Raw genomic sequence first — 27858 nt, 5'->3', positions numbered from 1 at the left:
ATTGGGGATGGTCATGCAAATCAATTGAAATCTGCAAATCTCAACCAAAACGGAAATATGCCCCAGTATGACACCAGATGTGTGATAGGTTAGAAAATCAGATGACCTCAAATCATCCATCATCGAATGTGCAATCCTAGTCATCTACGTCCATAACTGAATTGGACTCACATATCAAAAAAACGCACCTCAGAAGGAGAAACACGATGACATCCAAATGCCAAAAAATGTGAGTCTGACTGGATGGCTCCAAAGAGGCTCCACTAGAGAATCAAGGCAAAATGAAGTCAAATCATCAGCCCAACGTGCATCTCGTAACTGGGGATGGTCATGCAAATCAATGGGGATCTACAAATCTCAACCAAATAGGAAATATGCCCCAGATGGAATTAGATGTGTGATATGTCATAAAAATCAAATAGCCTCAAGTCATCTATCATCAGGAGCGTGATCCTCGTCATTCGAATCCATAACTGAATCAGACCCACGGATCAAAAAGACGTACCTCAGAAGGGGAAGTATGATGACATCGAAGTACCGACAGGTGCAGGTCAAGATGAACGACTCAAGAAGGGCTCTACTGGAGGATCACGATAAAATAACGAATAAGTCCTCGTCTCGGCATGTATCTCATAAGCGGAGATGATCGTGCAACTCCATGAAGATTCATAAATCTCATCTGAAATGGAATATGCCCTAGTATGGCATCAGATATATGGTAGGTCAGAAATCGAATGACATGAAATGTGTGATCCCCGTAATCCAAATCGAACCCAACGTCAAGGAAGCATTTCCCGGAATAAGAAGCATGATGACAGACAAATGTCAAACATGATGCCTGGGTGGCTCAAAAGAGGCTCCACTGAGGGATCATGATAAAATAACGAACACGTCTTCATCTCGGTGCGCATCCTGTAAATGGGAGTAGTCATGTAGCTCCATGAAGATCTATAACTCTCAACCGAAATGGAAATATGCCCCAGTATGGCATAGATGCATGGTAGATCGGAAAATCAAATGACATCAAATCATCCATCATCAAATGTGTGATCTCCATAATCCAAATCCAACCCAAACGTTAAGGAAATGTCTTCCGGGATAAGAAGCATGATGACATACAAATGCCAAAAAATACGGGCCTGACTAGATGGCTCAAGAGAGGCTCCATTGGGGGATCATGATAAAATAACGAACACGTTCTCGTCTTAGTGTGCATCCCGTAAGTAGGAGTGATCTTGTAGCTCCATGAAGATCTATAACTCTTAACCGAAACGGAAATATGCCCTAGTATGGCATCAGATGTATGGTAGGTCGAAAAATCGGATGACCTCAAATCATCTATCATCAAATGTGTAATCCTGATCATCCATATGCACAACTGAATCAGGTCCAAACATCAAAGAAGCGTCTCCCAGAAGAAGAAGCATGATGATATATGAATGTCGAAAAGTATGAGCCTGACTGAATGGCCCTTGAGAGACTCCACTTAGGGATCATGATAAGATAATAATAGACTATCGCCTCGGCATGCATCTCGTGAGTGATGAGGGTCATGTGACTCCATGAAGAGGGGCACTGTACGCCCAAAATGGGAGATCGCAGTCTACGACTCTAAGTCAAACCATTAAAGGGTGACTAAAATCAGGATGATCAACTCACTAAAATGAGGACATGACTATCTCTAGAAATGGGGTATGCCTCAGATGAAACCTAAAAGAAAGATATGGCACAAATGAAACCAAAATGAGAGGATGCCATAAATGAAACTAACAGTATGGGGATGTCCTAAACAAACTGAATGAAGAAGGATGCATTAAACAAACTGAAGAAAGGGGGGTGCCCTAAATAATCTGACAGTAGGGTGATGCCTAAATAAACTGAAAGCAGAGGGATGCCCTAAATAAACTAACGATAGGGGGATGCCCTAAATAAACTGGTCGTATGGTGATGCCCTAAATAGAGGAACACCCTAAATAAACCGACGGTAGGGGGATGCCCTAAATAAATTGACAGTAGGATGATGCCCTAAATAAACTGAAAGTAGGGGGATGCCCTAAATAAACTGACAATAGGGGGATGCCCTAAACAAACTGACGATAGGGGGATGCCCTAAATAAACTGACAATAGGGGGATGCCCTAAACAAACTGACGATAGGGGGATGCCCTAAATAAACTAACAGTAGGGTGATGCCATAAATAAACTAAAAGTAAGGGGATGTCCTAAATAAATTGACGGTAGGGGAATGCCCTAAATAAACCGACGATAGGGGAATGCCCTAAATAAATTGAAGAAAATGGGAAGCCCTAAATAAACTAAAGGAAAGGGAGATGCCCTAAACAAAATGACAGTAGGGAAGTGCACTAAACAAACTAACAATTGGGGGATGCCCTAAACAAGCTGAAGGAAAGGGGATGCCCTAAACAAAATGACATTAGGGGATGCCCTAAATAAACTAAAAGTAGGGGGTTGCCCTAAACAAGATGAAGGAAATGGGATGCCCTAAACAAAATGACAGTAGGGGGATGCCCTAAATAAACAAACAGGAGGGGGATGCCCTAAACAAACTGAAGAAAGGGGGTGCCCTAAACAAAATGACAGTAGGAGGATGCCCTAAATAAACAAACAGTAGGGGGATGCCCTAAACAAGTTGAAAGAAGGGGGATGCCCTAAATAAACAAACAGTAGGGGGATGCCCTAAACAAGCTGAAGAAAGGGGGATGCCCTAAACAAGATGAAGAAATGGGAATGACCTAAATAAACAAACAGTAGGGGGATGCCCTAAACAAGCTGAAGAAATGGGGATGCCCTAAATAAACAAATAGTAGGGGGATGCCCTAAATAAACAAACAGTGGGGGGATGCCCTAAACAAGCTCAAGGAAATGGGAGAAGTATGCAATCTGCAAACGAAAACACCTAAAGCAAAAACAAGAAACAAGAAATGTGGTCTACAACCAAAAACACCCAAAATAACCCTAAATAAGTGATTGAGATAATGAACTCAATGAAAATGGGGGATCCCCTAGTAAAAGACTCAGAAGTATCAGGAAATGGGTCGAACGACCATGAAATCAATAGGAGATATGATAAACCCAGAAATGGGGTATGCCCCAATATGACAACTCACAAGAATCAGGAAGTAGAACGAGTAGTGAGAAAATCTGCAAAAGATCTCATGAACTCAAGACTATACGATGATGCAATGAAAAAGTCTAATATCAATGAATAAATGCTTAAACAAGACTATACATCATAGAAACTATGCTAACAAAGCAAAACTAAAATAACGGACTAGACAAATGTTGACCAAGACTCTAAGTCTGAAATGTAAGTAAAACAAGACACAACATATCAACTATCAACACGAAAACATCATCACAAATATATCAATAACCTAATAGGCCCTGCCATCATGGAAAATGCTGAACCTAATGTCCAAAGGCATGTGAAACTCAACCAGAAAGCTCAAGACTAATCTATATCTTCCTATAATCAAAAGAATTAGATAAAGCCATGTAGGATGATGAAATATGTGGGCTCAAAAGTAGTGAGGCTTTGACAAGATGGATGCAGGTATAATGGTGCCAAATATAGGATGTATGAGTGTGTAACAAAAGAAAGTGGGTATCCAAGTCGAACCAAGTATGTTGAGAAGACTGAACCCAAGGTGTCAATGACTCTATGATCCATCAAAAGCAACAATCATAAATAGGAAGTGGAGTCTCAATGTCAAAATCAGCAAGTTGGTTGCGTCCCAGTATGAATGCATCATCTCAAAATGGGTAAGCCCTCAATGCAAGATAATATCCATAAAGTATGTGTCTGGCATAAACCGTCATCTCACAAAATCCATCACCAATGAGTGGGCTATGCCCGAGTGTAAGCATCTCCAAAGCAAACATCAATGAGAGGAGTACAACCAACCATACATCTCTAATCAAAATGAATCTCCACTCCTCAAAGTCATTGTGGTGATGTGAAGAGAGTTTCTGACCTCATCTAAAGAAAGAGCATGTCCCAATGTGAAAAAAATCAATCAAAGTGATATGCCTCAACAAAAATGCGCTCTGACATGATCATGCCTAGATGTAAGTTGACATCTCTATGATCAATCGCAAATGAAAGGATTATGCCCCAGTATAAGGCAATCTCTGAAATGACTAAACTTCGTTGCATGCTCTCACAAGTGTTTATGTCCTGATCCAATAATCTCAAACATCTGTCAACAATGATGAAAAGGTTATGCTCCTATAAACACATCCAATCAAAGCACCCAATCATATCTCATACTCCAATGTGAAAGAAATCTAGTCACCTCCAAGGAACAGCTATGCCTCAAAAACCATCATCGACTAAGAAATATGCCCCTATGCAAAGTACACCAAATGAAATATACTAATCATGTCTTGTGCTCCAATGTGAAAAATGACATCTAATCTCCTTCGAAGGGTGGCCATGACTCAAAAATCCATCATCGACTGAGAGTAGTATGCCCTAGCATAATGGCCATCTAAAAAAAAATCAACCCTCGACCAAGAAAGGTGTGCCCCAATGCGATGTATCAAACAGAATGGTTGCATACCCGATAAAAAAAACTCTCTGAGGTGGCTATGCCCCAGTGTAGGGTAATACCACAACTCCTGGCCTATCATAATCAAAATGCTCTCCAACCAATCCCAAGTATCGCCCACATGAGAGCTATCAAAACACAATGCATGATATCGTGGCCCTAGGGTGGTCTTAAGACCCTCACGTAACATAGGCTAAGGTAATAAGGTGAAAGAAATGAAAGGAAACAAGGATCAAATACCCAATGATAAATCCCATACCCTCGTGTATAAAATGCAATATGTGCAGAGAGTCTCACAAACCATGGATCTAAGGACGTCCAATATGAATATATCAATGATGAAGAAAGAATCTAAGATGAATATATCAATGATGAAAGAGAAGAAAGGAATAATATAGATCTGTTGATGGGATGTATAATGTGTGAAAAATATCAAACACGGAATATAAACCGATATGTACAAAGAACAATGTAGCTAAGGCGAATGAAATACCATCAGAAGAACAAATAAATCGAAGGAAAATGAATGAGCACTAATCCACTCGAATCAAGTCATGGAGAACGATCAAATCACCAATGTATGTAATGACGGGGAGGACAATGATTCGGAGTCCCTAGGAAAAGGCCATTCATTTCTCACGCATAAGATACATAACGAAATAGGCACAAGAAGGTGAAAGCCTCCTGAAAGTTCACATACGAACTTTCATAAGCAACTGACTCAAAAGAATAGCTATTAATGATCAATATCTACACTCAATGGAGAATGGCATTGTATACATACATAAATACATGCGCTTATTACCTTCTTTTTTTCTTTTTGTTCTTTTTGTTCTTTTTTTTTTCATTCTTTTTTTTTTTTTTGGCGCATACTCTGAATATCAATAAATGAACTCCTCTGAGAATACATAATGAAATGGATATACTCTCAAACAATGATGTACATGAACTCTCTCTAACAAAATGACCTTCTCAACTAAGGATCTCCGAACCAATGTCCATGAGATAGGAGTGGAAAGGGACATGACCGTCCTCTATGCACTAAAATGTGAAAGATTACCACTCATGGCATAGAAAGAAATGCGATGATGAAGACAAAGAATGAAACAAAAGATATAAACAATGAAGTATAATGAAGAATAATGTTAGGACGACAACAAAATAGTGAAAAAGATGAGCCAATAAGTCCATGGCTCATGAGACTCCTGAATAAAGCATATATACACCAAAGGGTCCCTATCCCGATGTAAAAGGTGAGCACAACTATGAGAAAGAAAAGACTATAATGCTCATGCGAAGCTCAAAGGGCTAGCAACGGTCTAGATGTCAATGAAGGTAATAGGGTGCGAGCTAACTAAAATGAAGGCCACCCATCCTGCAACCACGGTCTCAAACATCGTGCTCTCAAACCCTTAAATGATTGATACTAAAGATCAGTGTCCATCTGATATAACCACGTCAGCCCTCTGGAATCATGCACCGAACCATACTACAAATGCTCCACAATAATCTCAAAGGTAATCCTCTCAAAGCAAAGTAAATGACAATCTCATCAGGCATGGCTGCTCATCACAAGCCAACTCTCATCATACAAGATCAATCTCTATACTCATGGCAGAATAAGTGACAGTCTATCAAGCAACCAACCAATCCTCACATTGTAAGTCACCCAAAAATCGTAAGTCATTCCTCGCCATGCAAGATCAACCCTGGGCTCAAACTCCTCACACTCTACCTGGTCTGATCAAAGAAATGATATACAAAGCTAGATTAGCTAGGGATGGAAAGGTCATGTAATGGTGTCAAGGGTGATGTTGTGTAAAGCTCACAATGGATGGATGTAGGTTGAAGCAAAGTTAAGGTGTGGGAATGAGGTACTGCTCTGATCATAAGAAGATAGGCCACAATCTCAAACTTCCTAGGTCAAATCTCTGGTCTCAGGCTAATAGGCTCAATATCCTCCATGATAGGTCAGGCCTCAAGACCATAATGTGCAAGGGAAGAGATGCCTCAAATCAAAAGTACAGAACATCGTATGATATATGGTCCTATGATAGCAATCTAAAACAGGATAAATGATAGCAACTCTAAAGTCACAAAAGTGTCCACTATGAGATGGCTACAAATGTGACTAAAGAATCTTTATCAACAATCCAAAAAATGAATGAGGTGTAAAGAACAACACTATCACGAGATTGATACTCAATCTATAACAAAATATCCCTAATTCACTTTCAACTCAAGCTCCATAAAGAAAAATGATAAGGTGATCAAAGCGGATCTCTCAAAAATAATGTGAATATGAAACCATGCCTTTCACCTTCCTGTAATAAAAATATTGGGTTGAAAGTAAAATTAGGCAAATCAACCAAAAAATGAAGTATCGAGCCCATGACAGGTGAAGAATGTAAAAATGTGAGCATGATCAGTGAGTATATCCCAAAATGTCGAGTAAAAAGTGATAACAAACTAAAAGAATGTGTCAACTCAAGAAAATAAGTCTATCTGAAGCCCTAGGGAGAAAATATGCTAGACTCAATGAACGATAAGAAAAAACCAAAACTATACAGTAAGGGGTGGTCTAACTGATACTCAAACTTGCACCGATATCTAAACACTCTCAATTAGAGACCAAAAGAGGGAGTACTAGATCCGAACTGTAACTAAAGAGGCTCTGAAAGGCCCTCAGATGCACCCATGTGTAGGGAAGGAAGTCCTAATCGAAGGATCTAAGGCTCAACCTACAAGGCCAAGGTGGCTCTAAAAAGAAAAATGGTGGACTTTAAAGGATCCCTAGCAAAAACGATCGTACCCTCCGACGGTACACAACCCTCTGCACGCCTCTGAAGAGACGGGGCGCTTCCATGCAAGGTGGTCATCACCTCCACACATGCACTATTGACATCCCAAGGGGTTTCCTATGGTGAAAGCTCTCACAACTCTCAGCACTCAGTAGTCGACTAAAGTGCACAGTGAGTGGTGTAGGTGCATTCGAAAATCCTATGAAGCTAAAGGAGAAAATGTAACACACCGGTCACACAAATATCCATGAAACCTAGCTCTGGGCTACACGGGTCTTCAAATATCGGCCTCCTCCAGAATGCTCCCAAACATTAATATGGCCCATGACTAGACCCTATTCATAATCACTAGCTCAGTCAAAGAGTAAATAAAGCAACAAGTCTCATATCAAATACGAGAACAAGGAAAACAAGGTCGACCGATACTAGGGAGTTGGAGGTAAGGGGATAGATGCGTGTCCCACACAGACGAGCAACTCATGCAATCACACGGAAGGAGAGGAGTCATGCAACAAATAGTCATGCAAGCATATGTATATCACTCATATCTACACACAACCTAATCGAGAAAAATATCTAGCAAGGATAACATGTTCCATAACAATCATGATAATATACAATCAAGAGAATCAATCATGTCAAGATGAATGAGATAAGCAATAAGAGGAATGTACATGTCAAGGTGAGCAGAGTGATCATACATCAAGGAGAGTCAATATGTGAGAATAAGTGAAAGGATCAATCAATATAATCAACATGCCAATGTCTCAACTGAATACAATAGTCAAACATGCTTCAAGGATAATAATATCAAGAGCTCTCAACATGTAATCAGCAGTCAAGCAAACAAAAACATAAAGAGAGGTAGGTACCCATTGATCGACCAATCAAACACCACATTTTCCTCATCTTAAGTTCAAGCTTAACCCCTCACTTTCCCCAGTGGAGTCGCCATTTTGTGGACCCCAGGTTTTGGCTCGATGCATTCCTACTCGATGGCGAACTCGTTTTTTTTTTTTTTTATTTGAAAATGATTTATTGATTAAGAAAATGACTTGGAGTCACCACTTATTTTTGTTTTATTTTTAAAGGAAAAACAAAATAAGAAAGAAAAACTTTAAGTGTGACTCCTTATTTGGAAAAGCAGGTCTGTGAAAAGCCGAGTTGGATCCAAGGGTCAGGTTATTTATCGGGAAGGTATAGTAAAGAGACCGAAAGCACCCCTTTAAGCCCCTAAAAATGGGTCTCTACTAAATAAGGTGAAGCAAGTGTGGCAATTGATACGAAAATCAATGGATATAAAAATGAAACAGTCCAATCATAAAGCGAATCATGCATAAGAATAAACGAAATAGGGATGAGATCGTACCTTAGCAGCAATTAATAATGCGTTATCATGAAAACAGGGTTAGCTCAAGTATAAAATCATCACATGCATATCAAAGAGCAAGGTAAAGATCAAACAATACTCATCAAGCATAACAATTGACAATCAGAAGAGAAAACTCATATGTGGGGCCCCCACCAAAGTCTGATCTATCTTGCACGAATTCGTCTCACAAATTCCATTATTATAGAATTATGAAAATTGCATTCATGCTTATGTAAAATCAAGAGAAACAGAAGATTATTTGAGAACTAGAGTGAAATTAAAACTGTTCGAGAGAAAATTGGAGTCTCGAAAATTATTTGAAAATGGAGTTTTTAAAAATAAATAAAATAATAATAATAGTAATGATAAATAAATAAATGTGAAAGTTGGAATTTCAGAAATTGGAAATTGAATTCGGAAATTGGAAATTTGGAATTGCGGAAATTGAGAATTAAATTTGGAAATCTGAATTTTGAAGAATTATTTAAAGATAATAAATAAATAAATAAATAAAATAATAATGATTGAATAAATAAATGTGAAAATTGAAATTTTAGAAATTGGAAATTAAATTGGAAAATTGGAAAATCGGAATTTCAGAAATTAAGAATTAAATTTGGAAATCGGAATTTTAAAGAATTATTTAAAGATGAAATTTTAAAAATAAATAAATAAATATAATAATAATAATAACGAAAATAATGATGATTAAATAAATGAATGTGAAAAATGGAATTTTTAGAGAATTATTCAAAAATGGAAAATTTGAAATTATTTGAGAATTTGAACTAAGAAAGACTATTCTAAAATAAAAGTTTTGATATTATTTGATAAGTAGAATTATGAAAGGTATTTGAAAAAAATGGAGCTTGGAAAAGTTATTAAAATATCAACAAACAAAAAAAAGTCAAGTGTCCATTGGGAACGTGTGCCAAAATGACCACACTTACTGGTGGGCCCAAGGTGGAGAAAGGCTTTCAAGTAAAATTCATGGCCTTGGAACATCATGACAGCCCAAAACAAACAAAAGAAAAGAATTACTACCCATGCAACGTGCCTACAAGCATGCACTTTTCATCTGTGGCTCCACCAAATGTCCATGTATGTCATACAAGAAGATTACCCCAACCGAAATCATTCCATGTGCTACTAACACTCACAACCCACTCCATGTACTACTAGAGAGCACCACAAACCCATTTTTTTACATCACATACTGCCACCTCTCTTGAAGTCTTGCATGCTTGGGGCGTGCACTAGAATATTGAGCTTGCCATGCTTCTCACTCATAATCAGGTCTCCCTAAATATCCTTTCCCAAAGGACAACAATCATATCGGAGTCAGATAATTTATCAGGCCCTTCAAGGGAAAGCAAAATGTCGACGAAATCTCAGATTTTTTTTTAGTGGTTCGGGCACGGTGTTCGATGATGATTCTGGTTACGAAGCAATTGACTTTGGGGACAAGGTTGGAGCATCTCATGCAGATCTTTTGTGGGTTAAAGTCTCTAAGAAAGGGAAGGTGGTCGGACCTATTGAGTGTGCCCAAGAGGTCGTAGCCTTCGTCGACGAGAGTCCTGAGTTCGTGAGCTTCGTTGTTGGAGGAATTAAGCTAGTATTTTCATCCAAAAACAGAGCACATCATGCTGCTGAGTGAAGCCCATTCCAGGACGTCTCGGACGTGGAAAGGCTCTATGTTTTCTCCAAACATTGTCGTCATTTCAGCGACGATCTCCGCTCGCTAAGCATCCGAGGCTTTGATCTATTTCGAGTAGAAGAGATGCGCGACAGCGATCCTCTGAAGGGTTCGCTAGTAAACTTCGAAGGCAGCGAACCCAATTGCTTTGTTGAACATCAAACTATAAGTTGACTCCTTCACCGGACGATTAGCAAACACAGAGCTGTTCAGAATGTCTTTCACAACATCAGGATTGCAGGTAACGATAACCCGAGTCTCGCCCAGGCTGAAAGCCATAAGTTGCTTGGCTCCACAGGCCTCCGCAGCCGTAGCAATCCGGTGGTGGGCAAGGCTGGCCATAAGCTTCATACTCCCAACCATCGAAAAACCTCTCGGACCCGGTATCGACTTACCCATGGAAGCTGACGGAGAAGCTTTCCGCCACCTGGAATGCTCCTTTCAAGCTAAAAGAGGGTTAGCTTCTAGCTCTCCTCTCCAAAATGCCTCTACTTCCGTCTCAAGCTCACCTATGTTCTCTCTGAGGTATCTCCTTGATCCCGATTTCTTCGTCTCCCAACCCCCCTTCCTTTTCAAAAGCCAAAAAAGAAAAAAAGAAAAAACCCCCCTAGCTTGCTCCCCAAGCCAACGAAAAATATCTCTCTACCACAGCCTGTAACTTGCCACCTTTTTGCTATACCGTGCCCCCTTTCAAGTGGTTGTGTCTCCTTCTTGCTCAGACAACTCACCTATCAGTCCCATCTAGCCGCCCCACGTAGCCCATTCTCGGGTTGATGAAGAAGTAGGAAAGAAGAAAAAAAAGAAGAAAATAATAAATAAATAAAAAAACAAAAGACATGTCTCCCATATGAGGGGGTCTACACAATCATTTCTTCAAAATATGATTTTATTATCATTTTTTTTCATAAATTACTTATAATTTTTATTGTTTTAGAAATCGTATCTTTAAAAGATGATTTTTGCTTATATATATATATATATTTTTAAAGTTGCATGTAATTTTTTATTTTTTAGAAGTTGGTCTCTTCAATAGACAATTTAAACTCATAATTTTATTAAAAATTGCCTATAATTTTTATTTTTTTTGGAAATCATATTTTTATTTGCTTATAATCTTTTTTTAAGAAGTCATCTTTTAAAGAAATAATTTTTAATTTTTTAGAAATTATGACGATTTTTGTTTGTAATTTTTTTTAATTCAACTGATATTTTTATTAGAAATTATTTATAATTTATAATTTATAATTTTTTTTAGAAATCATATCTTCATTTGCATATATAATTATTTTGAAGAAGTCTATTGAAGAGTCACTTAATTTAAAGTTTACGTGATAACTCCAACCGTGGCCCACTGTTTACAAATTATGTAATTTTTAAGGGTATTTCATGTTCGAAATGGGCCTGACGCCATGTTGCGAATGGGCTAGAGACCCATTAAACCTAGGAATTTTTTTATGTCAAATTATGAATCCCTCTCCCTCTGCAAAACCCAAATACTAGAAAAAGCAGAACGCAACAGTGAAATCGAGCGAAAATGGCGTCTTCATCAAGCAGTGGGCTCACATTCAAGCTCCATCCGCTGGTAATTGTTAACATATCGGATCACTACACGAGAGTGAAATCTCAGACTCAACCTCCTCATCTTAGTAGCAATGGAGGCGAGGGAGCTGCGGCGGCCGCATCGCCTCCGCCTCCTCCACCCAGGGTCTTTGGTTGCGTGATTGGGGTCCAGAGAGGACGCACTGTTGAGATCTTTAACAGTTTTGAACTTCTGTATGATCCATCTACTCATTCTCTCGACAGATCCTTCCTTGAGAAGAAGCAAGAGCTCTGTTAGTCTTTCTCTACCTCCCTTCCCCTATATATCTCTCAGTGTTTAGTCATGATTCAAGTTAGGGTTTTACTTGTTTGTTTGTTTGTTTTTTTTTTTTTTTTTTTTCATGTGGTTTAGGTTTTAGGGTTTGGTGAACTTTGAATGTTACGCTGAGTGATTCTCTTGATGTGGATTAGATAAGAAGGTCTTTCCGAACTTTTATATACTTGGATGGTACTCCACCGGAAGTGATGCCCAAGAATCAGATATGCATATTCATAAAGCTGTAAGTTCACATCATCGTTCATAGTTTTAAGATTAATCATGTTCCAAGTTTTTTTCTTTTTTTGGTTTAGATTATTAATGATAATAAATGAGATGATACTTATGGTGGGAGGGATGTAGGCATGGACTTAACTGAAAGGGTGAATTTTGCAATCTGTGCTACTAAATGATTTGATAACCTTGGGGGAAGATGAGAGACAGACATATGAGAATCTAGGTTCAGATGGGTGGAGACCAATGGGAGTGATAAAATAAGTGTTTAGATGACTTGGGCGTGGTTCTGTTCAACCATGGCTTCTAATACAGTCTTTTTCAAAAAGATCAGTATATTCAAAAGAGATTTGTTGATGTTTGGTAAAACATTTTTAGGACTGCTAGGATTGATAATTTTGAGAAATAGATGAATCAAATATTTTGTAAGTTTATAAAATTTATAAGGTTATAAATGTTTATGTAAAAAAAGTTCTTTTCAAATATACTAGCCTTCCACAGCTCTTAACTTTTACTAAAATTGGTTTTAAGTCATTTTTTTTTTGTAACTCTAATGACTTCTTACAAGCAATCAAATACAGGATAAAAGAGATTTTACTGTCAAAAAGCTCTTGGAAACCTCGTAAGCACTGCACAAAATGGGGCCTTATTTCTTAACAACTTTTATGAGTAGTTAGAAAAATAGAGAGGGAAGTGATTTCACTAAATGGGCCAAAGAAGGGCATTAAGGTTATATTTGGTTTCCGGAAAATTTGAAGGAAAGAAAATAGAGAAGAAAAGTCAAAGGAAAATAAAAAAATATTAAGTGTTTATGACCATGGTAAAGATGCTGCAGTCAATGTCAAATATAAATCATGTGAAATTGGGACAAGGGGAAGTTGTATGAAGTTTTTCATGCTAATATAATAATATGCTATCCATCGTCATTCTAAGTTACTGAGTTATTTAATGAAATTGTAACCATGGTGTATGATGTCTAATTGTTTTAGTGGTCTGCAAGTATGATAATCATGCTTTCAATAGTACTCTAATTAAGCAAGCTAGCAGGACGTTTGTTTGTGTACATGAAAATGTTCTTATATATTTATTTAATTTCTTATCTATGTATTTAATTTCAGATTTGATATGCACATGTTAGTGGTCTTTTCATATCCCTTATCAAAAAATAAAATCACAACATAAAAATGAATTGATAGGGAACTAATATTCCCTTTTTCTTTAAAGGGATGCAAATGAGCCAAGGGTAGTTAAAGATTGCACTATCAAAGCTTAAATTGATAAAACTGAATGATGTTGAGGCTTTATTTTTCCTCCGGGGGTTAGGATTTAGAGATGAGTATTTAAATATTGGGATTTTCTTTCTCTGCTTTTTTATTTTTTTTTTATTTTTTATGTTATGTTTTGGTTATTTATTTATTTATTTGGAGACGTGGATTTGAAATAGCAATTGATTTGTGAAAGGTTGTTACTCTTTTCAACTTAGTGTTGGCTTTTATTAGGGTTAGAGAATAGGTCTTATTCGATTTATTATGGGTTTGGGTGTATTCATAGTTTTAAAAGGCTCAAGGCGCACCAAGGCGCAAAGTAGTCCTGGAGCCTGAGACGCAAGGCGCATCTAAGGCGCGGGCTTTAGTGAAGTGAGGCTCACCCTAATTTACATATATATTTTTATATAATAGAATCAAATTTAACAATCATTTATTTGTCCTAAACACATAAATCATCAAATATCATCCAAAACTTCAATTTAATAAACAAAAAACATAAAAATAAAGAACTCCAAGCATAAAAACAAATCCAAATCCATATTGCTAATTGCCTAATACATATCCAAATCCAAAGTTTCCAAACCTAAAGGTCCAAAACATGAAATTTGTCCACAATTCAAAAACATCATTAACAAACACTTAAATCACAAATTTGTCCACAACAAGCAATCATCACTCCTCCTCTAAATCAACAAAATCATCATCATCATCATTTCCATCACCACATTTGTAGCCTTCCCCATCTTCTTCATCTGCTGAATCAACCATGTCTCCATCTTCATCTTCATCTATTAGTGAATAAGAAGGCAAAGTTCTAGAACTTGAAGCTATCCCCTTGTTGGTGGTATTATGCTTGAGCTTGCTCTAGCTCTAGCTCTAGTATCAAACCTGGCCTCCTCAGCTCCAGCAGCTCTAGCAACATCACCCCATGTCAAATTGTCATCATCAAATACAAAATCATCTTGTGCACCTCCATGAGAATCCTCATCTTCCATTCTCCCTATCAACCATTCATTGCTATCATCTATATCTTTCAAGGAAATTGGGTCAATGGTGCTACGTTCATTGTATCTTCTCTTCAAGGCTCGATTATACTTGATGTACACCAAATCATTCAAGCGTTGATGATCTAACCTATTTCTCCTCTTGCTATGAATCTGCAAAAATTCATAAGCTCATAAATATATTTTAAAGTTTTAACTTTTAAGTTACATTCAAGACTCTATTAGACTATTACTTGTAATTATTTTGGATTTGGTCACTCACATTTTCAAAGATGCTCCAATTCCGTTCACAACCTGATGCACTGCATGTTAAGTTGAGGACTTTCATTGCAAACTTTTGCAAATTTGGAGCTGAAGCTCCATATGCAGCCCACCATTCAGCTGTAGTATAGATATTAACAATTTAGTGAAACAATTCACCTATTTTAGCAAAAATACAATCTAATCATTTAAATAAACAAAACTAAATAACTAACTTGGTGCTCTAGTCTTTCTTGTCCTAACAGCTAACTCATTCCCGAATAGTCCTTGGGCATTTGTGAACAAACTCACTTCGGCCACAACTTTTCTTGCTTAGCAGGGTCTCTTGTTAGCCTTAAGATGCATTTATACAAATCACTCATAATCTCGGCATCATGCTCTATTTCTGGCTTATCATAGAAGAATTCCGGGTTCAAAAAGTACCCTGCTGCATGCAAAGGCCGATGAAGCTGAATCTCCCACCTCTTATCAATGATGTTGAAGATTTCTTTGTACTTCTCTTCATTTCCATTAAACTTCTCACAATTGCATCCTTAGCTCTATTCATGGCCTCATAGATGTATCCCATAGGAGCTTTTTTTTCACCATCAACCAAACGAAGCACACGAACTAGGGGACCCGAAACCTTTAAGCAAAACACAATAGTGTTCCAAAATGAAGGCATTAGAACTATGTTGGCTATAGTTTTCCCCTTCTGCTCTTTTGCCCATTTACTATCTGACCAATCTGAGCTTGTAAACATCTTCCTCAAATTGTTTTTTTGTTCATGCAATCGCGATAATGTGATAAAAGCAGTTGCAAACCGAGTCTTAGCAGGCCTAAGCAATTCCCTTTGTCCAGTAAACCGCCTCATCATGTTGAGTAGCCCTGAGCGATTATAAATATACCCATTTAGTGATATAGCCCTCTCCAATGTCCTCTTGATGTTTGGTAGCTTTCCAATATCTTCCAACATCAAGTCAAGGCAATGTGCAGCACATGGTGTCCAATACAAATGTGGGCGCTTTAATTCTAACAACCTCCCTATATGAAATTGTAGATAATAAATTTACATAAGTTCTCAAGATAAATAATTCAAATTTTAAAAGTAAATAAAAATTCAAGAAATAGTATTTATTACCTGCCATCACATAACTTGAGTGATTATCTGTTATAACTTGAATAACATTCTCCTCACCAACTTGCTCTACCCATTTGTCAAGTAACTCAAACATCTTTTCTCCCGTCTTAATCATTGAAGAAGCATCAATGGATTGCATGAACATGGTTCCCTTTGAACAATTAACCAAAAAGTTCACCAAAGTTCTCTCTTTCCTATCGGTCCATCCATCCGACATAATTGAACATCCATTTTTCCCCCATTCCACCATATGATCTTTCATCAAATCTTTTGTGAGAGCCAATTCTTTCTTAAGGTTAGTAACTCTTACCTCATGAAAAGTTGGTCCCTTCATACCCACACCATATTGGCCAATAGCCTCAATCATTGGTTGGAAACTCGGATATGTGACTGCATTAAATGGAATAGCAGCCTCATACATCCATCTTGTGATAAGCATGCAAGCTCTTTCTCTTGCTTCCTTTTTGTAGGCATCATTGATGGTAGTTTGATTCATCTTTCCACTCTTTCGATTTTGAACAACCATCTCTGCATTAGGAGTGAAAAAATGATCCATAGGACCTTTTTGTCTTGGTTTTTTTGAAGAAAACGTCCCACCACCACTTCCTCCTCGGTTACTACCTCCACTAGAAATGTTGGTGACATTCGTTCTACTATTAATCTCCTCACCAATATCTTCATCTTCCAAACCAAACAAATCTTCATTAACATATTCGCTCCCCATATTCATTTGCTCTTTTTGATTTTTCTTGGAACTCATATACTCTTCCATTTCTTTTCTAACATGTTCCGGACATTTTCTACACTTTTTAGCATTTCTATATCCACCAACAAGATGTTGTTTGTGTCTATATATGCCTCCTTTGGTTACTTTATCACAAAAAATGCATATGATGGTGTTCAAATCTTTTTCATTAACCAAACGACCATATTTCCACCCCGGATCTCTTCTTCCACTTGCACTAGAGTCCACTTGAGTTTCACTCTCATTATCCATCTTGCAAACAAATTATCTATACTCCACAATAAAATAATTATAATTAAATTAAGAAAAAAAATTGAAAAAAAAATGCATATCACATTAACAACAAATATGCATGAGAGTGCTTTTTATTTATTTATTTTTATTTTGTAAAATTTTTATGTCAAAAACTCAAAATATAATATTTATATTTAAAAAAAAAAAATTACCAATGAGAGTTATGAGATAAGAATGGAAAAAAAATACAGAAAAGTGAAGAAAAAAGAAAAATACCGAGGTCCGGAAGGTATGTGACTATTTCCCCTTTATTTTTCTCCTATTTTCCCCCTATTTTTCTTCTTCTTTTTCTTCTTCTTCTTCACTTCTCCAGCACGGAAGAGGCTAGGGCAATGAATGGAGTGGTCTCGGGTTGAGAGAGACCAGAAAAGGGGGCTGGATGGAAGGAACAGGCCAAAACGGCGTCGTTTTGGCCTGTTTTTTTTTTCTAAAGAACAGGGTCCAAAACGACGTCGTTTTGGTCCCTGTGCACTTAAGTGACCAGGCTCCAAAACGACGTCGTTTTGGTCCCTGTGCACTTAAGTGAACAGGGTCCAAAACGGCGTCGTTTTGGGCCCAGAAAATTAAAAAAAAAATTAGGGCTCCCCCCGTCTCTGCAACTCGACTGGAGGAGGAAGAAGAAGAAGAAGAAGAAGAAGAAGGAGGAGGAGAAGGAGAAGGAGGATCGCGTACCTGGTCGGGCCGTCGGAGGCGACTCGGGCGACCGCCTCGCGCCTTGCTGGAGGCGAGCGCCTTGCGCGCTTAAGCGGCGCCTTCGTGAAGGGGCGTCGCCTCCCTTCAGGCGAGGCGCCGGAGGGTGGCGTCGCGCCGCCCCGAGCCTAGGCGCGCCTTAGGCGCGCCTTTCAGAACTATGGGTGTATTGATGATGTTTTGTATGGGTGGTTTCATCCTATAAAAGGTTTTGAAGGAAGAGAGTTTTGGTAGGAGATGGGGACTATGAGGGGGTTATGGGATGATTTATGGTGTTTGGGGGGGATTTTGTTGCTGCACTAGAGGCATAATTGCTGAGGATTTATTCAAAAATGAGTTAGCTTTATTAGTTTATTGAGGATTTTTAATATGGTAGATATTCCTACATAATGGGGTATTTTATATAGTTTGGTGGTTTATTTGTGATCTACATTTTGCCATTTTGGTCTTAGAGGAGCATTTTTCTAATGTATCATTGAACATTTTGCCCGGAACAGTATCCGAACTTTCTCAAATTTTGTTTCATAGTTGTGGTTTGGGTCTTGGAATATGTTCTTTTAGGTTTGAAATATTGGGTTGGAGGATGATGGTTTGGGGAGTTAATCAAGCATTGGTGGGTAAATATGTTCTCTTCTGTTTGGGTTTTGTTGAGTGAGTTATTCTAAGTCTTTGAAGGAATATCTTAAAAAGTGGAATAAATAGGTCTTGATAATTTATATAAAGTGGAATTGTGTTTGAGAAATCAAGTTGTGAGGAGCTCTACTGCTTTGCACATTTTGAGGAAAATATTTGGTGAAAAAAATTGAGAGCCCTATAGCTTAAGGAAGGTGATAGGGTGGCCAATACTAATAGTAGAAATCATATTGGCAAACTCAAGGTAGATGGTGTATGTTTGTTGGGGGATCGGGACATATGGTGTTGGGATTTAAGATAAAGCTCTTGTTTTTGATAGCTTCTATACAATAGTTGGCAGCATAATTAGGAAAAGTTCAAAAGGAATAATTAATGCTTTCTCAGGAAGTCCCACTGTTCTAGGTCCTCTGCAAGATGTCTGGATGTTACCTTCTTAGTTTCAGTCCCAAAACAGGAGTTGAAGAATATTTAGGACTTTAGGCCAATTTTAGTATGATAATTGATTTTATTTTGATCAAAATTGTTATTAATAGACTAGAAAAAGTAGTGGAGAGGGTTGTGGCCAAACATGAAATGTGTCTATAGAGAGTAGTCTAATACTTGAATCTTGACACAATCTTAGTCACTAAAAAAACTCAACTTGAAATTGAGGAGCTTTAAGGAAGGGTTAGTGTGTAAATGGTATATAAGAAAATGTATAAACATATTAACAACAATGTGTTGTCTTCTTTATATGGGATGGATTCTAGGTAAAAGTGGATATAGGAGGGCAAATTTTCTATATTCATGGAAAAACTTTCAATTTTAGTAAATATGGTATGATGCAATTCTTTCTTAGCTCTAACCCTATTAAAAAAAAAAAAAAAATCTTTCTTAGTTCTAGAGGATTGGGATAGGAAAGCTAAGGGGTTTATGATTTTGCAACTGTTGCCTAAGAAATGGAAACTATTAATCTGTGATGTAATTATTAGTTAGTTTAGGGTTTAATGGAGAGTTGCAAGGTGGAATTTGGGGGTTCAATGATTTGGAGCCTTCGAAATCCATTAGCAAGGATTGGGATTCTTTTACACAAAGTAGAACTTTCTTTGGTATTGGTAGTTGATGAGGGAGCATGGGCAATTGGTTATTGAAATCTAAAGTCCATAAAAGGATTTTGTGATCGGGGATTGGAGGAGGTGGGGAGCTTTTGTTTTCCTTTTTTTTTTTTCTTGGTTTGTTGCTATGCCTTCTTCTTTTTCTTTTTCGTTCTTTATTTTTAATTAGAAACAAGAAGAATGGTATCTAAAAGGGAAGAATTTTACAAAGAAAAGTGTGAGACCTTTCAAAAAAGAAGGCTTACAAGCCTTTGGATTAAAATTTCCCCTAATTTCATCGAAATTTCAGTTATTAGGTAGGCCTAAACAAAATATGCAAAGGATATTTGACTAAGTGGAAAAGTGTATATTTTTTGTTATTTTCTCGCAATTTCCCAATTTAATTGTTGATTTATTGGCATTTCATCTTGCCACTTTCCCCATTTTCCAACTCAATGGCCAATTTATCGACATTTTATCGTGCCACTCTCTAATTGATTGAGTTCCATGTCAGCTAGCTTTAAAAAATTGAAATGTGCGGGATGAGGGTGTGGGGTTTGCTCCAACTTGGTCCCTCCCACATGATTTCGGTGGCCCTTGCCACTAGGGCAATATTACCCGTTTTTAGAGAGCAAAATAGAATGGCTTTTTCTTGTTTAGAGTATGAAAAATTAAGGGGCTTAAAGGCTCATGTCTCAGAGGGGGAGGTTTTCTATGCCTTGTCTTGCTTAGGTGGGTATAAAGCTCTGAGGCCGAATAGCTTCATTATGGCTTTTTGGCAGCACTATCATGACTTTATAAAGTATGAGGTGATGAACTTCTTCAAAGAGTTCTTCGAGCAAAGCTCTTTTGTAATAAGCCTAAATGCTACATTCTTAGTTTTGATTCCAAAGAAAGGAGTTGAATACTTGAAAGTCTCCAAACCCATAAGCTTGGTAGGAGGGTTGTATAAGCTATTGAAGAGGGTCATAGGTGATGTTGTTCCAATTTTCAGCTTGCATTTGTGGAGGAGAGACAAATTTTAGACATGACCTTTATTGCAAATGAGGTCATTGATTCAAGGTTAAAGAGTGCCATTCTTGGAGTCATTTGTAAACTTGACATAGAGGATGCTTACAATCATGTTAATTGGAGTTTGCAACAAGCAGACATGGAAAAAATGAGCTTCAAGTAGAAAGTGGGTTGGATGGATGAAGTATTGAATGCCTTTGACCACCTTTTCGCTTGTAGTGAATGAGACTCCTACTGAAGTTCGAGGGGCCTAAGGCAAGGAGATTCCCTCTCACCTTATTTATTTATTTATGTTGGCTTAGGAGGCTTTCAATTACCTATTAATGAAGGCAAGAGAAGAGGGGTTGATGTGAACCTCAATCGACACGCTTTGAGACCCAACAAACAGGATCTTGCTGTAGTAATAGGCCCAACTGGAACATGCAGTGGATCCTTGAATGCTTGTTGGTTCTCATCAGGGGTTTATTTCAAGCTTCAAGGTGGGAAAGGATGGTTAAGGGGGAGTTGAGGTGACTTATCTTTTATATGTTAATGATATTATCATTATTTATGTAGTTAGCGAAGTGTTGCTAATGTATCCAAATTGGACTATCATGTGGTTTGAGGTGATTTTTGAGTGGAAAGTCAATATGAAGAAGAGTGAGCTTATTCTAGTTGGGAGGATAGATAATATTCCTATTGGGAAGGTAGATGATTAAGATGCATGTTATTATTAGTGATTCCAAGAAGGGTAAGCTTTATACTCGAGAAGATCTAAAGAGATTGCTTGTGGGGAGGCAAAGTTGTAGAGAAAAAACTTCCGATGGTGGACGAGGCTACATTATGCATGGCTAAGAAAAAGGGGGGCTTGGCATTAAGAATCTTTTTGTTCTTACTTATCAAAAAAAAAAAAAAAAAAAAAAAAATTTGTTCTCAATATTGCTTTTTTCAATAAGTGGAGTTGGAGATCTGTCTTGGAAAGGGAGTCAATGTGGAAGTGAGTGATTGTTGAGAAGTTTAGGGAAGGAAGGGAAGGTTGGTGTTCTAGGTTGCTTAGGGAGGCTTGCTAAGTTGGATTATGCAAGAAAAGTGTGGTGTTCTTAAAAGCAAAGTTCACTTTACAATAGAAAATGGGAGGAGAGTAAAATTTTGGTTGGATAAGTGCTATGGCGACGCTTTGCTAAAAGTCTCTTTCGTTGCCCTATGTGCTAGTACTAGCTTAAAAGATTTGTGGGTGGCAAATATGTGGAAGCAGGATGGGGATGAGGGACGCTAGAGTCCTTACTTCTTAAAACAATTTCATGATTAGGAGTCAGAGGTGGTGGATGCCTTGCGAAAACTTCAAAAGCAAATTGTAAAATGGGGTATAAAGGATAGGATGGCTTGGTCGAACTCAAGGAGCGATAAGTTCTCAGTTAAAGCTTTCTACTCCTTTTTGGCGTTAAGGGGTTTAGAGGTTTTTGCATATTAAGTTATTAGGAACTCATGATTCTGACAAGAGTGAGTTTTTTACATGGAAACAACATAGGGAAGGATATTGACATTAAACTAATTAAAAGGGAAAGGAGTGTCGTTAGGGAATAGATGTTCTATGTGTAAAAGGGAAGAAGAATCCATTAATCACATGCTTTTTCATTGCGCTTCAACAAGAATTTTGTGAAAATTGGTTTTTTTCTATGTTCAAGTTACAGTAGGTGATGCACTCTTCCATTAGGCCAATATTGCTAAAATGGAATAGGTTCTACCTAGTAAAGAGGCAAAAGAGAGCTTTGTTGGCTTCCCTTTTATCTCTTAAATTTTTCATATATTTATACAAAAAATGAAATATTAAAACAAAAGTTCAGTGAATATAAATTAATTTTAATTATCTTATATAGAATCTACCATTTTTTTTTATTTTTTATCATTGAACACATCCAAACTAGATAGATCTATTCAATGTGTTTTCAAGTTCTACATATTATTGTTGAATCTGACAAATGTTATCAGACATATATTATTTTCTTCAATAAAAACAACTTAAATATGTGTGTTATTGTGTATTTTATCTTTTTTAAGGTTTTTCCCAACATTTTTTTTTATAAGTTTTGATCAATTTATGTCCCATTGCTCTCTCCAATATATTCCAAAATTTTTGTAAAATCCACACACCAATATTTTGTCAATTTCCAATATTTTAATCATTGTTCCACACTATACATCATGTTTACTAAGTTTAGATATTACAAGTGATACATAACATAGCAATCAAATTCTTTGAATTTTTTATTAGACTTGGTTGTAACTTTGCTTACTTTTAATAATTCTTGTATTTTTCCTACAGGATTTATGTTTCATCACTTCCAAATAAATTACTCTTGTTCAATAGAGAGCTAATTGAGAGTGCCATGCGATTTTTGTGACACTTAGGTTTCCTGTTTAGGGCTTTACAAAGCTATGATCCTTGAATTCACTTTATTGTTGGACCTTTGCTGGGTTTGAAATCTTGCTGAATATTGGTTGATTAAATATGGAACTTCCAACCTATTTGCCCTACAACCAGTTTTGAGAGACATTGAAAAGTCAATTGGGAGAGCCTTAGATCGAGGTCAAGAGAGGTTGAGGTTGAGGATGAGGAAGAAAGGGTTCAAGAGAGGTCAAGGAGGTGAGAAACAGACTTGGAGAGATATCAAGAGGTTGAGGTCAAGGGAGGGTAGAAGTAAAGACTAAGAGAGAAAGAGATTCTTGTTTAGACCTACATATTCTCCTACTAGAACTAAGCTCTCTCTCTCTCCCCCTCCCCTTCCCTCCTTCCCCTCCCTCCCTCCCTCCCTCCCTCCTGGAGTATGCTTCTTTATTGGTCTCATTTTGTGTTTTTATTGTATACTTCCCTTGTACTAGGATGGTTTGCTTCTTTGTGGGTCTTCCTCACGGGTTTATATTACAATTTTGTTTATTAAAAAAATGAAAATCTTGAAGTTTTTTTTCTCTGTTAGACCTAAGAGTTCACTTGTTTGATTCTCTTTTGCTTTTATTTCCTTTTTTATTTTGTGTGTTCTTTTTATATATTTCTGTATGCTACGTTCCACTTCCTTATTGGCTTTGTAACCTCCTTACATATCACAAAAGGAAAAAAAAGAAAAGAAAAGAAAAAAAAAACTATCTCAGAGGTTTTTAGGTGGCGTGAACATGTAATAGGTTCTTTGAGAGAAGCAGCTCTCTCCTGTCCTTCAACTATAAACATTTAACTTGAAGAGAAATGAAGTACCTTGAGAATCTGAGATCACTAAATATTCTTAGATTGTATAGAAGGTTACATCTTTGAAATATTTATATGGGGCACAATTACTGGGACTTTGGATTATAGAACCCATAACTGACCTAGAATTTATATTGGACAAAATAATTTGTCCAAACCTGGATTCTGCCTGTGTACTATGCCAGGAAACAAGTTCCAGTTGAATGAGGTCATTGTATGCAGGATGAATGAATCCCAGCTGATAAGCGTCTTCTGCCAGATCAGATGATATACCTTGCAAGTGGTAGTGTTTGGATGGCTGTATGCATGCCTATGTTCATTCATTTGTACCGCATATGATATGTGTCTGCTGTGAATCAACCACTTAGAGCTGTGTCAATTTTTATTGCTTTAGTGCTGACTTTCATGTATCTATAGTCCTAATATGGGATGGTTATGCTCCAATTTAGGAGAGCAATATGTTTTTCAATCACCATGCACCTAATTCTTTCATAGATTTTTTTTTTGGGATTAAGGTAAGAACTGTTCTCTACAGTTTATACTTTAAATACATGTGCATAGTCTTTTCTGTGTTGCTGTTTATCTTTAGCAATTAATCCCTTGTTCAGGTCCATAAGTTTTCATTTTTTCTTATCAAACCTTATTCTAGCGTGTGTTCAGTGGTTACTCTGCCTTATTTTGAGTGTCTATATGGCCAATGATGTACTATTTTCCAAAACCATTATAACAAACGTCACTTTTGTAACAGTTGATGGATATTAATGAAAGCCCTGTCTATGTTCTTCTCAATCCGTCAATCAATCATGCACAAAAGGATCTCCCTGTGACTATCTATGAAAGTGGTATGTAACCCTTCATTTTTATCTTCTTCATTTAACTCCCTTATAAGTGATTCTGTAAAGTTGATCCTATATGTTTTGTTAAGTGAACCCCAAAATTCGGTTAGTGTAGGATAAGCTCAATGGTTTGAATTTCTTTGTTTGGTCAATTTTTGCACATATTGCTGCAGTTCACCTTATAATGAAAATGAGGTGTGCGAGTGCCTTTTTAAACCAGCTTGGTGTTGGTTTTCTGGAAAACCAGATGCTATGCCTCATATGGACCCATCATGGTCTGATTCCTCAAATTCTGACCTTTTTATGAACTTTACAATTGCAAGTTGCCTTTCTTATTGAAGCCACTCCAATTTATTTGTGTGAAGCAACTATGAATCTGGTATTTGGTTGTTTATAGTCTTATCACTCATTGGCCGGAGCCTAAATCCAACATTATTTGACTTTGTGCATCAGCAAGTGTGATCATGTCCCCACTTCAGCCTAGTGGAAATTTGCATCTTCAGTAAAAGCATGACATCTTAGATATCTTCTGTATAGTTTCCTTCTTGCATTATGAGTTCTTTTCTTACTGATGTCCTTGTTGTTCCTTTGGCCTATGGTATTGCAAATTTGTCCTTTAGTGGTGCTGGAGATACTCTGAGAAAGTATGATGAGAATGGTCTGCAGCAGGTGCTGGCCATTCTTGTCCTTTATATATCTTTAGAAGAATGGTTGTGCACACGTTTTGTGATCTTTTCCCCCCTAATATATTGTGTGGAGTATTTCACTTCATAACTAAGCCAAATCTGCATTTTGGTTGCTTTTAGCAAGATGTGTACTCAATATTTCATGGTACAAAACTTTATAGTGGTGATGTGGAGAGACTGACCTTTTTCCGATCAGTCTCTGGAGATGTTGTTTCACATTGTTCTGCATTAAGATCAAATGATCTGCTAGAGAAGTGAGCCATGGCTTCCTGAGTGAACCTTGTGTTGAAGGATGTGTTTTTGAGTTTTGGAGGCTACTAAGTTTTCCAGTCATTTTATACATGAGAATTATGTATTTCAGAGTCTCATGGCATCTTTTAGTAGTCTCACCTTTTTTTTCCTCCTTTATTTTATTATTATTTTTTTGTAAAGAAAATTTAACCTTTATTGCACTGAGGTGATGTGCTGACCTTCTGTACCTATGGGCATTAATTATTGCGATACAAGAGCTGCATGTCATAGATGGGATTCCACAGCTTATTTTTGTTCGTGCAAACTATACTATTGAGGTTCGACTTGCTCTTCTTTTTTTTTTAATCATATTTCACCTATCACCAACTGGGTTAACTGAATTATTCTTTCTTGTTTCAAAGACGGTAGAAGCAGAAAGGATCTCAGTTGATCATGTTGCTCATCTTAAACCATCTGATGGAGGTTCTGCTGCAACTCAATGTGAGCCCTTATCTCCACCATCTTTTCTTGTCTTGTCTCTTACCATTTTTGCCGAAAATTATAAACTAGTGCTACACAAGTTTTTATCCTTTTCAATACATATTATGCATTTTTTAAGAAAAAAAATCTTGTTAATGGCTTTACAACTGTGGCTATGTTTGTGCAGTGGCTGCCCACCTCACGGGGATACATAGTGCCATCAAGATGCTAAATAGCAGAATCCGTGTTCTTCATCATTATCTGCTTGCTATGCAAAAAGGTGTATGTCTTTTTTGTTTATTTAGAAATTTGAATTTGTTCGAAGTAGTGGAAGAGAGGATAGGATTTTCTCTAAGAAAAAGCATAGAGGAAAGAACTAAATCCTCGGGGGAGAGGGGAACCCAAAGGATACTGGTAAATCAAATATCAAAGGAGGCTGCAAACATTCCCAAGAACATCCTCCAAATTCACAGAAACTATTTTTGCCAGGTTTCAGACTCTTAGCAGGTTTAGGCACCAACTCAAAAGAAAAATATTTTCTGCTTCTTACAGAAGTTGGGACAGTCTGGAAGTTCCTCCCATCATTTTTAATAAACTTGAGGACAGGGGCTAGAAATCTGAATTTGTTCAAAGTAGTGGGAGAGAGGATGGGATTTTCCCTTAAAAGAAGGCACACAGGAAAGAACCAAATCCTCAGGGAAGAGGGGAACCACGTTGTTTCTCTTCTCTGAAGGATACCAGTAAACCAAATATCTAAGAGGCTCAAAACATTCCCAAGAATGTCCTCCAAATTCACAGAAACTAGTTTTTCCAGGTTTTGAATTTTAACAGGCTTAGACACCAACTCAAGAAAAATCTATTCTGCTTCTTACAGAAGTTGGGACAGTCTGGAAGTACCTCCACCTTCATTTTTAATAAACTTGATGATGATGGGAAACTATCTTCTTAATACATGCTAATTTAGCTTAGCATTGTATATTTTTGCTTTTGAAGCAAAATAAAATCCATTACTTGCTTGGGGGCAGTGTGGATTAAGAGGTCCTTACTGTATTTGTGTCTTTTGATGTAGGGATATTCCTTGTGAAAATTCACTGCTGAGACAAGTATCAAGTCTTTTGCGGAGATTGCCAGCCATTGAATCAGGGAAGTTTCAAGATGATTTTTTGATGGTAAGAGCATTTGATTTCTTTTTAAGCAAATCATTTCTTTCACCAACTTTGTAGTTTCCTTAGAAGTAGTTGAAAATTAATAGGATAAGAAAATGCCAGATAAACTGCACTTGGTCCCTCATCTGTGCGCTTTTGCCTAATGATTTTTCATTTGTCTTTCATATCTTTATATGAATTGGGAAATATTTAATTAGGTCTTGTAGTGGTGGAACTGTTATCGCTGTCCTATGATTGGTTTCATTCCTCCCCTTCTTTTTGCAGGAATACAATGATACACTATTGATTAGTTACCTTGCCATGTTCACCAATTGCTCAAGGTATATGCTATCTCTGTGCTCTTCACCAGGCATCTACGTTTTGTACCTATTTCTTTATATTGACCAAGAAAGAAGTTAGTTAATAAAACAAAAGGGAAAAAAAAAAACTTTATACTATACTAGGGCTGGCATTCATTTTGGTTAAAGCACAGGATGTTGTGGTCATAATGAATTCTATACTGATATTGTGCTCAGAATCTTTCCTGCATGATGCAGTGCAGGTAGTTTGTAGATCAATTTGTTCAAGTTATATAATAGCCATATGCATTTGAGAAAGAAGTGAAAAAAGCTGTTT

The 27858-nt window shown here is 37.2% G+C and overlaps 2 protein-coding genes across 2 annotated transcripts; one reads left to right on the top strand and one right to left on the bottom strand.

Annotated features, from left to right (window-relative positions):
* The first annotated feature begins 11878 nt into the window (after window positions 1-11878).
* Window positions 11879-26747, top strand: LOC117909248 (COP9 signalosome complex subunit 6a-like). Its single transcript, XM_034823201.1, has 6 exons — window positions 11879-12271; window positions 12450-12538; window positions 24593-24686; window positions 25874-25935; window positions 26020-26098; window positions 26265-26747. Exons 1-6 carry the CDS (start codon window positions 11974-11976, stop codon window positions 26579-26581), a joined length of 939 nt encoding a protein of 312 aa, XP_034679092.1. The 5' UTR covers window positions 11879-11973; the 3' UTR covers window positions 26582-26747.
* Window positions 15348-16217, bottom strand: LOC117909249. The gene is made up of 2 exons (XM_034823202.1): window positions 16182-16217; window positions 15348-16084 (listed from the first exon to the last, which is right to left on the bottom strand). Exons 1-2 carry the CDS (start codon window positions 16186-16188, stop codon window positions 15474-15476), a joined length of 618 nt encoding a protein of 205 aa, XP_034679093.1. The 5' UTR covers window positions 16189-16217; the 3' UTR covers window positions 15348-15473.
* Window positions 26748-27858: the final 1111 nt, after the last annotated feature.

Source organism: Vitis riparia, chromosome 19, assembly GCF_004353265.1.
Source record: "Vitis riparia cultivar Riparia Gloire de Montpellier isolate 1030 chromosome 19, EGFV_Vit.rip_1.0, whole genome shotgun sequence".
NCBI classification, from domain to species: Eukaryota; Viridiplantae; Streptophyta; class Magnoliopsida; order Vitales; family Vitaceae; genus Vitis; species Vitis riparia.
The sequence above is the reverse complement of the archived record's forward strand: the minus strand, read 5'-3'. Positions and strand labels throughout refer to the sequence as shown.

Bases quoted from the DNA above. Each gene is read 5' to 3' on its own strand.
- LOC117909248 (XM_034823201.1), top strand. From the start codon at position 11,974: ATGGCGTCTTCATCAAGCAGTGGGCTCACATTCAAGCTCCATCCGCTG. The intron at 24,687-25,873 runs GTATGTAACCCT...TTGCGATACAAG, and splicing joins TGTGACTATCTATGAAAGTG to AGCTGCATGTCATAGATGGG. The intron at 26,099-26,264 runs GTGAGCCCTTAT...ATGTTTGTGCAG, and splicing joins AGGTTCTGCTGCAACTCAAT to TGGCTGCCCACCTCACGGGG.